The sequence below is a fragment of the Cloeon dipterum genome, chromosome 1 (genome assembly GCF_949628265.1).
Source record: "Cloeon dipterum chromosome 1, ieCloDipt1.1, whole genome shotgun sequence".
Lineage (NCBI taxonomy): Eukaryota > Metazoa > Arthropoda > Insecta > Ephemeroptera > Baetidae > Cloeon > Cloeon dipterum.
Window position 1 is genome coordinate 28,647,324 of NC_088786.1, and position 10,878 is coordinate 28,658,201.

Here is a 10,878-nt window from a genome sequence, read left to right on the forward strand (position 1 = left end):
TCATCTGTCGGACAAAAAGCAGAGGGCACAAGCGACGGCCAACAACGACGGGCAAACAAAAGCGATACCTGCTGAAGCTGAAGGCATTTCGTTGGGCGCAGCGGTACGATGGACCACTAAGTTAATTAGGCGTTGATCTACACTAAAGTACAGGACAAAGTAAGTAAAAAACGCTTCAGAATTTTAACTTTTAGTCAGTTTTGCTATTTCCCCCGTAATTTTGCTTATAAGTGCAGTGCTAGACCGGATCGATAAATGGGTGGTACATACGTAAGACCCACGGCACACCCGAAAACAATATACGTTGCTCTCTGTATGTTTTTCTTATGCACGCAATCCTTAATTGCCTTTCAAGCCTTTATAGTTCTTCTTTCCTGTCGTCGTCGAATCAGTGTTCAGGGGGATTATCAGTGGGATCAGTTTTGCTTCTAATACGCGTGTGAAAATTCGGGTAAAAATAAAGCACGAGAATATTACATTGGCGGACGTCAAGCGGTAGCAGCGGGGCGTGATCGACGAAAGAGCAGGTGAGAGCCTGACACAAAGCGAAAGAACCAAAGGTGCTTCTGCTCAGTGCTCCCCTCGCATCTGCAAATCGAGAATACAATAATTCAATTTTTACAGTACATAAAATAGCGTTATTTCCGCGGCATGGGAACTGGGAACTTGCTTGGGAATTTCATATGCATGCGGAAAAAATAACTTAAAAGTTTATGAAAAAATAAGTTGTTTTTAAAAAATAAGTTATGATACACTATTTTTTAAACACAAGAATTTCAAAAGATGACATAAAGAAAACAACGAATCATATTTATTATAGATTATTGTTGCCCTTCTACACCATCAAGTTCATCACCAGTGGAGTTAATAATATAGTGTCGTCCCCAATAATTTGTCTGACAAGCAGGTATCGCTCACTCAAAAATTAGTTACTTCACAAATCTATTTTGTAGAGAAATACATAAAAAAAGATTATTGATTGCAGCCTTTTTTCTATCTTTTTAAAGAATAAAACAAATTTGAGTTAGTGACCGTAGTTATGATAAATTATGCTGCTGCTGCTAGCCAGACTGATATTTTTTATTTTATTTTTCAAGTAATTCAGCGTGTCTGCAGTCATGCAACGTGCGGCATGCAACAACAGCAAGTTCAGTCCAGTCGTGTTTCTGTAGTATTAGCCGTAATTACAATATTCATGTCAGGAGAATTGTCCGCGAATGTAAGTGCTGTGCATGAGCGAAGCCAGACAAGACTAAAAATAATTTTCGTGTGCGGGCGCGAGCGTACGGAATAGTGCGAGCAGGAGCAAGCCTAAAGAGTTTATTACCAATTGGCGATATCCTTCGCCTTTCTCGATCCATAAAATGAAATGACTCATGAACTCGTCCTCTCGTTAAGAATGCATTACATCACACCCGCTCATCGGTCCTGAACACGAAACGGAACTACAATTTTTTTTAATTATTTATGAGATTTGTTTCCACTAAACCTTGGTTCCATTTGGAAAAATCCTTTATGATAATGGAATATTTTAAGGTGTTAAGAAACAAAGAGTTACAAAGTTACTTGAAATCTGAGCGTCATCGTCATGTTTAAATTAGGAAGAAAATTTGTTAAGACATATAATTTCACTTGGTGTTAAATCTCGAACCTTTTGGATTTGCTTGATAGTGAACAATTTTCACTGCTGTCTGAAGGGATGAAAACATTTAAAAAATATTGTTGTTTATTCTCACATTAATATGTATTTTTTGTTTTTCCTAATTTCGGTTATTATTCGTAGCGTGTGTTTGACTGACAAAGAATCGGTCGTCCTTGGCCAGTGGACTGTGGCTCATAAGTGACTCACTGCGATTCGCCGTTCCGCCGACTGCATGCTCTTATAATTATTTTATAGTGCGTGTGTTTCCAAACACTTTCTGCTTATGTCACTGCATTATCGGAAATAATCGCGTCTTACTCCATAAAATCGAGTACGCGCGCGCATCTGCTGCATGCTAATCACCCGAGGCTGCGAATTCTCCTTGCCGCCCGCAGATTTGCATACTGTTAAAGTGATCGCCTTTTTTGCCCTTCGGCATTGGCTTTCGGATAAGGCATGAGCATTCGGAGGTTCCCAAAATATTTACAAGTGTGCCGTGAATCGGTAATGGGCTTTATTTCCTCTGCCGGCCGCCCAGCGAGTGAATGAACTGCCAGAGTCACACTCGCCGCGCTCCGGGCCGCAGCTCTCTTAACAATCGCTCTCCGCGTGATATCATCACTCAATGCACTGCTTTGTATTTTTGCGGGGTGATGCAATTTTCATGGCAAGAAGCCGCCGAGATGAATGAGTAACAACATTTTCTCCATCTATTTCCAGAAACGTTGAAGATGTGGGTCCCAGCGAGCTTAGTATTTACCCTTTGCATCACGCAGTCGCTAGCTCTACGTAAGTAAACACGCCGCGCGAGAAGTGCGGTTTAGCATAAGCAAACAATTGACACGTTTGTCCTGCAGTGCAATCTCCGCCGAGGATGGTGAAGCAGCCGCCCACGGACGAGATCCTCTTCCAAGTAGCCGTTCATCAGAGTGAGAACGACAAGCCGTTTATCATCGAGTGCGAGGCCGAGGGAGAGCCGGCTCCCAAGTAAGGAATACTCGCTCGCCCGCCGAACGCTTTCCGCCGGAATATCCGCTAACCATAATTTTATTTATTTCAGATACCGGTGGGTAAAGAACGGAAAGCCATTCGATTGGCAAACCTACGATGACAGAATTTCGCAACAGCCTGGTCGAGGCACGTTGACCATCACAGTCCCTAGAGATGAGGACATAGGTGAGTAATCTTTTGAATCTTAGAGGGGAAGAAAGCGCTGGTCATTTTATTACTGCGGGGAGCATAAAAATGATGCCGTTTTATTACTTCACTCTGCAGTCCTGTAAGGCAACACCCTACGCTTAGTCTGCTGAAGCAACATTTTTACTAGCTCAGCGCTTTTTTCTGTAATTTGTCCCTAGAGACTTACACAGTTGCTCTATGAAATATTTTGGGGTCAAAGTTTCTTGTTATTTCAAAGATCAAAGAATAATTTAACAAGATCTGAGCGGCAGCGCCAAAATAATTTTGAAACATTTGCGGAGTCTTTAAATAAAACAGCATTTTAGTAAATATTAACGGAAAAATTGATGCGTGAAGTATTAGAGAACTCTAAACCTCACTTAATTATTTAATTTGTCACTTTGTCACATAGGCCAGTACCAATGCTTTGCCACGAACGAGTGGGGAACTGCCACTTCAAATTCGGTGTTTGTGCGCAAAGCCGAGCTTAACAATTTCAAGAATGACGACGAGCTTGAAACTATTGACACAAACGAAGGTGAACCCTTCAGTCTCAAATGCCAGCCTCCTGACGGTTGGCCAAAACCAAGCGTGCACTGGCTGATCCAGGCTCAGGAAGGTGGTGGCATCAAGAGCATCAACAGCTCCCGCATCACAATCGATCCTGAAGGAACCCTCTGGTTCTCAAATGTCACCAAGGATGATGCGAGCGTGGACTCGACTTATGCTTGCTCTGCGACTTCCTACTTTAGAAATGAGTACAAGATTGGAAACAGGGTGATGCTGAATGTGTTGGCCACTGGCACCTCCGCGTCGCAGAATCGCCACGAACCCGTCCAACAGTACGTAACGAGGAAGAATGAAGTGGCCTTTTTGGGCAAGAAGGCTGAACTCTATTGCATTTTTGGTGGAACGTAAGTAGATCAAGTAGTCCATATGCACTTAACCATATTAAAATTCGTTATAGACCTCTTCCTGAAATCCTATGGAAGAAGAATGGAAGTCCTATTCCACACGGTCGTGTTACCAAGAATAATTACGGCAAGAGTTTGTTCATAAAACATGTGAGTGCTGAAGATGAAGGTGACTACAGCTGTGAAGCGTCCAACGGCGTTGGCTCCGCAAAGAGTTATTCCATTAGGCTCACAGTTTTAGGTAAAGCTTAAATTATTTCAAATTTACTCAGTTATTCATTTTGTTACGTTAAAAAATTCCAAAGCCCTTTTCAAAACTTGTCTAGAGATATATTTATATCAATGACATAACAAACACTTAAAAAAAGAGAAAACATATCTAAAAATACTCTTAAGTAATTGTTTTCCTTCATGATGGATTTGAAGTTTTTGAAACGAAATGTGTGCCTGCCTTGGTTTAAACTTTTTCCATCTTGCTCAATCAGTAATCACATAAGCAGATTTCAACCTAGAGCTTATCACTATTGAATGCAAAATTTCTATTACGCAGCCGCACCGTATTTCACTGTTGAGCCTGACATTGTGAATGCTGCTGAGGACGAAAGTGCTGAATTCAGTTGTGATGCCAAGGGTGTGCCAGAGCCTCAGATCAAGTGGATATACAACGGATTGCCCATCGAACAAGCTCCAACAAACCTTCGACGTAAAATCCAGTCAAACAAAATCATCATTGACCGCCTGGTTAAGGGTGACACTGGCAATTATGGCTGCAACGCCACAAACAGCATTGGTTATGTCTACAAAGATGTCTACGTCAATGTCCTAGGTACTTATTCAAATTTTATAAAAATTTAATTTGCAGCTAAATAATTTGCTATAATATCAATTATTACTTAAACTACTTAACTGTCGTGAGCTAATGTCCTGTATTTATAATAGCCCTTGCTCCTGAAATCACTGATGCTCCTCAAAACATCTCTGTTGTCAACGACAAGGATACAACCCTCACATGTCGCGTGTTTGGTGCACCCAAACCTCTTGTGAAATGGATCAGGGGTGGTACAGAACTGACTGGTGGAAGGTACAAGACCAACCCAAACGGTGACTTGACTATCATGTAAGCTATTATACTTATGCCCTCTGGGTGTTTTGAGAAATAAAGTTTTATATTTGAAATCAGGAAAGTCAACTTTTTGGATGCTGGTGATTACACTTGCCACGCTGTCAACAAGTTTGGAAATGACGAACGTCATGGCAGCCTAGTAGTGAAGGAACGGACAAGGATAACGGACGCCCCTGAAGATTATGAGGTAGCCGCTGGAACGACAGCAACTTTCAGATGTAACGCCGTCACCGACCCAAGCTTAAAAATGACCATCAGTTGGCTGCACAAGGATGAGCCAATTGACTTTGATGCTCAGCCTCGATTCGTTTTATCGACTGACTACTCCCTCACGATAACTAAAGCTCATGAATTGGACTCTGGCATGTACACTTGCGTCGCCAGCACAGATTTGGACAGTGAAAGCGCCAGTGCTACATTAATCGTTCAAGATGTGCCCAACCCGCCAAGTCTGAAAGGCATTAGGTGCGATGAGCTTGAGGCTAAAATTGCATGGGAGTCGAAAGGTGACAACAGAGCACCCATCGTTCGGTACACTATTCAATACAACACAAGCTTCACCCCTGACTCTTGGGACATTGCTGCCGAGAAAGTCCCCAGATCAGAATCATCGTATACGGTAAAGCTGGAATTATTATTCTTAAGCAACTTTCGTTTCATGCTCTAATTTTTAAAACCAGGTCCCTTTGAGCCCTTGGTCAAACTACACCTTCCGTGTAATTGCTTGGAACAAAATCGGACAATCTCTTCCCTCTTCGCACTCCGGTGTCTGCTCCACGCAGCCTGATGTACCTGCAAAAAATCCCGACAACGTTGAAGGAAGGGGAGATCAGCCTGACAATATGGTGATCATGTGGACGCCAATGCCGGAAATAGATCATAATGCACCCAGATTCCAATACCGCATCATGTGGAGGCGTGCAATCGAAGGCGCAGATTGGCAGTCTAAAGACGTATCAGATTGGACGGTAGACAGAATTACAGTTCCCAACCTGCCTACCTACCAGCCATACAAGATCAAGGTCTTGGCCATCAATGAAAAAGGCCAAGCTAACGTGGCTGCGCAGGAAGTCACAGGCTATTCAGGAGAAGACAGTGAGTCTTGAATTTTTCGCAACAATGCAATTATTTATTGTTATTATTAGGTCCACTTCAAGCTCCAAGGGATTTCAATGTTACTCTGATTGACAGCACAAGTGCTTTGCTTCATTGGGAAAAGGTGACCAATGATAGCGTGCGCGGGGAATTCAAAGGCTACAAGGTATATATAACTCCTTCTTGTTGAGAACTATTTGGTGACCCATTGTTTTGTAGATCCAAACATGGACTGACAAGGAAGGCATGGAGAACATGCGAGAAATCCACGTCTCCAGTGACAACAGCCGCGCACTGATCAACAAATTTGTCCCGTACTCGAAAAATTTTGTCAGAATCATGGCTTACAATGGTCGCTTCAATGGACCACCCAGCGAAATCCTTTCCTTCAACACACCCGAAGGAATTCCTGAAGCTGTCCCGTCTCTTGAGGCACACCCACTTGGCTCGTCGGCCTTCCTCCTCAAGTGGCAAAAACCACTGCGAACCAATGGAGTCTTGACTGGCTATAAAATTTACTACCAGGATGTCAAGGGTACCCAAGTTGGAACTGTTGCACAAAGGAAGCCCATCACAGATCCAAAGCAACTTCATGCCAAACTGGCTGGTTTGAAACCAGACACCAAGTACAGAATCACAATCAAAGCCACAACACAAGCTGGTGAAGGAATTGGAAACTTCATTGAAACGAGCACGTTGCCGCCTGTGGCCAAGAAACCAGACGTGCCTGAATTTAGATGGAAAAATGAAGCGTCTGACAATGGCTTGTCAAACATCAGAGTGCATTGGCTTCCGAACGTTGAGGGGTACTCAGGATCGCACTTCCAAGTGATGTACAAGCTCCGAGGAGAACCCATATTTGAAATCTCGGAACCACAGTTGGATGAAGATTACATAATTGTGAGGGGACTTAAGCCTGGTGAAACATACGAAATGCAGGTGGTTGCTGTCGATGGTGACCACCACACCGAGAGCAAGATTCAGGAGGTTGAGACTTACAGCGATGGTACATATTATTTCCCTGTTGTGCGTGCGTTTCTATAATTAATATTTCTTTATTCAGGCCCAATCATCACTCAAAAAGAAACGGTCGCCACAGCTGGCTGGTTCATCGGTATGATGCTTGCAATCGCAGTGCTGCTTTTAGTCCTCATCATTGTGTGCATCGTCAAGAGAAACCGAGGTGGAAAGTATGCTGTGCATGAACGTGAAGTCGCACACGGTAGATCTGACTACCCTGAAGAGGGATTCCATGAGTATACGCAGCCGTAAGTGATCCAGTTTGAATTTAAAATTTCTGAGTCAACTGTTGGAGGATGCTATGCTCAACTGATCATTGTGATTTTTCTCTTGGGTTTCAGACTTGATGGCAGGGGAAGAGGATCTTTAAGCAGTGATGCCAAAGGACTTGGCGAGAGTGACACTGATTCGATGGCAGAGTATGGTGAAGGCGATGCTGGTTTGTACAAATTTCTCAAGTTATTAGCAAGTCCACCCACACCTTGTTAGGTTGTCTAGTAAGTAGAGCTTGGGTCCCAGGCAGACAGGTTTGCATTATGCTGTCTGGTTTGGACCCCTACTCTTTGGAGCTCAACTGGCGAGACAAAAATATTGATATCGAAAATGGAGAAAGGAATTTGCCGAATACAAAATACTTTCATTTGACGGTCAAATTTGTATCAGAAACAAATTCATTATACTTTAATTTGCTCAATTTTTACTTAATTCTGCATTTTTAGTCCGCATTATTTGATAACATTCCACACACACCTCAAGTTGGCCAGTTATGGTTACGTTTATGCAAAATCCAAGCTTGTTAGTGACATGTTATTCCTAAAAAATATTACTCAATCTCAATACTTTAATGTTGCTTTGACTTCAAAACACAACAACCTGCTTGTTATAATATTTGTTGTTAAATATATAAGCACGCACCACTCAGTTACCTCGATTTGTTTATTGATTTTTGCATGTTCCGCTTTTATGTTTGCTGTATAGCTGGCATGACAGAAGATGGTTCATTCATTGGTCAGTATTCATCCTTGCAAGAACAAAAACGCCAGAAAAAGCTGAAAGAAGAGCAAGACAGGGCCGCTGCAGTCGCGGCAGCTAACAAACAATACGGAGGAGGTTTTGCCACTGTAGTATAGACTGAAACAAGTAAGTACACACAACCAATCATTGCACTGGCTTTCTATTGATTACGTTTCAAGATGAGTTAATTGCAAAATAAGAAAAATTATCAAATATTGTCATCTTTGAGTCAGCGTATGCAAATATTAGCGCAGTCTGATCCTAACGCAACTCTCGAAATGTTTTGTTCAGGACGATTTACGGAGGATGGCTCATTCATCGGACAATATGTTCCTGGCTCAAAGCCCCGCGCGGGTAAAGCAGCGGACCAACCGTCTCCTTCGGCTCTGGCCACATACGTCTAGTGATGAACCATCCTTGAAAGGAAATCGAATAAGTGCACACCTGGTAGCAGGTAGGCAGCAGCTTAGTTATTTCCAGGAGTGTCTTCTTGATAGGGATAAGGACAATTTCACGAGTGCTATGAGCACTGGACCGTCGACATGAATGTCAATTGCATTGTGGTATCGGAAGAGTGTCTAAGAGCAATTTTACCAATGACTTGTGACATGAGGTTCGCGGTTGCTGCTGTATAAAAATCAAAAAGTTTCGCACTTTGCTTTGGGCTAGCTTCTTTTATTAAGCATTTTAATCAAAGACAATATTCCTTACGAATCTTTTGCGAGAAGCAATATTTTACTAGCAATGGCACAGCCCTGAATTGGAAGAGACAAATTTGTGGCTTTTCAGTTTTAAGCATGAGCTCATGAAAAATCCAACAAAGCGTCTTTAATTTTGTGAGGCTTTGCTGTTCGTCTATTTTAACAATCAAGCATTGAAATTTCCTAAAGATCAATCAAACCAGGGACAATTTTTAAGAAACTGTACAAAAGTGGTGCCTCGTTACAAAGAAATGGTAGAAGTGCGGCCAGTTTGTTATTTTACCCAGCGCCAAATTTCACTCCTTGATTGTTGAACGTAGAAAGCTGAGGAAAACCCAATTTTCGCTAAGATGATGCATTTTGCGCTCCTGTGTACATTGCACCTACCAACTCCTAAGAGTAACGTGATTCCGTGTAGAACTCGTTGATAGAGGCAGGGATATTGTTTTTGTATTAGTAATAAGCAAAAAGTAGACAATTCAAATCACTCTCTTACACACCAATCCAAATACTAACCAACGTATGATATTAATTACTGTACTGCTGCTAGTTGAATGTTTCTGTAGTTGTTGGATACACGTTTCTAGCTGTTAAATCGCTTCATCTAATAGCTGTTGCTGTTAATCACAAGTAATATTAATGTGAACGTGAGAATGATTACAAGCGCAGATGAGGCCTTTCTGAAATTGAAGCGGAAAACACTGCCTTGTTTTTTTACAAAAAGCGCGTTATTTTGACAGCAAAAATTTCATATCGCAACAATCATCGCCAGTTTTGGCTGCTGACGAAAGATTTTGTAATATTTTTTTGCTCTTTATGAATCTCGCTACAGAAATCTGAAAGCTTTTTTACGCAAATTAGGAATGACTGTGTGCGACATTATATAGGTATATTATATATGATAGTTATTATCACTTGTAAGCAACGCAAGCGGATTAGTGATTTTGGAATGATATTGAAATTGGATCTGAATGACAGAAAACCTGTTGTGACCAGCAAGACTTGCTCTAAATAAGGGTAAATAGAAGTAGTAGTGATATAAGATTGCACGGATACGCAGGCAAAGACATTTTTACGAGCAAAATTGATGTTATTAGCGCGTAATGGAATAGCAACTTTCTATGTAAAGAAAATAATATTGTACTGTGGCACACACTCACTTTTCCACTCTTACGAGGATGCATGAATTATTTTCGTACTTTTCCGCTCTTTGGGAAAGAAAGTAACTGAATGCAGCGTGATGTTGATTTTATCTGGATACCCTCGAAAAAAGAAGCTTTAAATGATTTGCTGCCATAATTTTAACCTTTTGATTGCATTGAAAGCACGTGTCGAGTAATTGTGTTTAATTCGTACTATCTCTATATTAGTCATTTAGTTGTGTTAGCTCAAGTGCCTTAATTATTATTGTCTCTTTTTGACCCGATTTGTCGTTTCTTCAACTTGAAAGGCACTTCTTCAAACAATGTGGTGAGGGGTATGTGATAGGAAAATGTAATACACGCAACTGACGAGTAACCAGGCCTCTATTTATTAGTATATGCTTTCCAACAGTCTTGGCCTCTAAATGTATGAATAATACTCTTTTATTCAATCCATTCGTCCATTTATTGCATATTGTTGTGTTTTGATTTCCAGTACTTTTTTAAGCACAATGATATTATTTTTTTGGGTAGACGCGAGGCATCAAAATGCTGGATTCGCTTATGGTGTGGATCATAAGAATTCGAAATTCTTTCACCGTGTGTGCGATTGAGTCATATATAATGTGAAAATATATTTCATGCGCGGCTTTTTATCTTTGAATTAACTATGAAATCAGCTCATTCCTTATATAAGCTAAAAGAGAAACACAACCGCAGCGCTCTCGATTGTATGCAACGTTTGTTGATTGTATTATTACTTTTTCCGATCTCTGTTCACAGCGAAAATCTATAAAAGCATCTATGTAATCACTTTACTCAATGGCAGCTCCTTGTTTTTTTCCACAGATATTTTTATTTTTATGTTGATTTGCTGGTAATAAAATACAAAATCGCACTTAAACGTCTGCCGTTTGATTGTTAACCACTCTTCCCACGGCCGCTATTCATTTTTTGCCACCACATCGCATTGTTCGTGGCCGCTAAAAAGAGGTCGTCATGGCAACGCGCAGGGGCGTTAAAATAATAATAGTAATGTGTGATAATC

At 41.3% G+C, this 10,878-nt stretch overlaps 1 protein-coding gene across 3 annotated transcripts in view; it reads left to right on the forward strand.

The window, feature by feature from the left end:
- Nrg (Neuroglian) overlaps window positions 1-10,734 on the forward strand; it is a 71,758-nt gene extending 61,024 nt beyond the window's left edge. Inside the window, exons 1-16 of one of the 3 annotated variants that reach the window (XM_065476391.1) lie at window positions 17-159; window positions 2,363-2,431; window positions 2,500-2,629; window positions 2,703-2,818; window positions 3,234-3,735; window positions 3,789-3,976; window positions 4,286-4,561; window positions 4,675-4,852; window positions 4,916-5,477; window positions 5,539-5,953; window positions 6,004-6,119; window positions 6,173-6,959; window positions 7,017-7,221; window positions 7,315-7,412; window positions 7,952-8,113; window positions 8,279-10,734. In XM_065476391.1, the coding sequence (XP_065332463.1) occupies window positions 2,374-2,431; window positions 2,500-2,629; window positions 2,703-2,818; window positions 3,234-3,735; window positions 3,789-3,976; window positions 4,286-4,561; window positions 4,675-4,852; window positions 4,916-5,477; window positions 5,539-5,953; window positions 6,004-6,119; window positions 6,173-6,959; window positions 7,017-7,221; window positions 7,315-7,412; window positions 7,952-8,103 (3,783 nt within the window). In that variant the 5' untranslated portion in view covers window positions 17-159; window positions 2,363-2,373 and the 3' untranslated portion in view covers window positions 8,104-8,113; window positions 8,279-10,734. Of the gene's footprint in view, window positions 1-16; window positions 160-2,362; window positions 2,432-2,499; window positions 2,630-2,702; window positions 2,819-3,233; window positions 3,736-3,788; window positions 3,977-4,285; window positions 4,562-4,674; window positions 4,853-4,915; window positions 5,478-5,538; window positions 5,954-6,003; window positions 6,120-6,172; window positions 6,960-7,016; window positions 7,222-7,314; window positions 7,413-7,951; window positions 8,114-8,278 lie in introns of those variants that run through there. The other 2 variants (XM_065476393.1, XM_065476394.1) reach the window with 2 other exon arrangements.
- The last annotated feature ends 144 nt before the right edge of the window (window positions 10,735-10,878 follow it).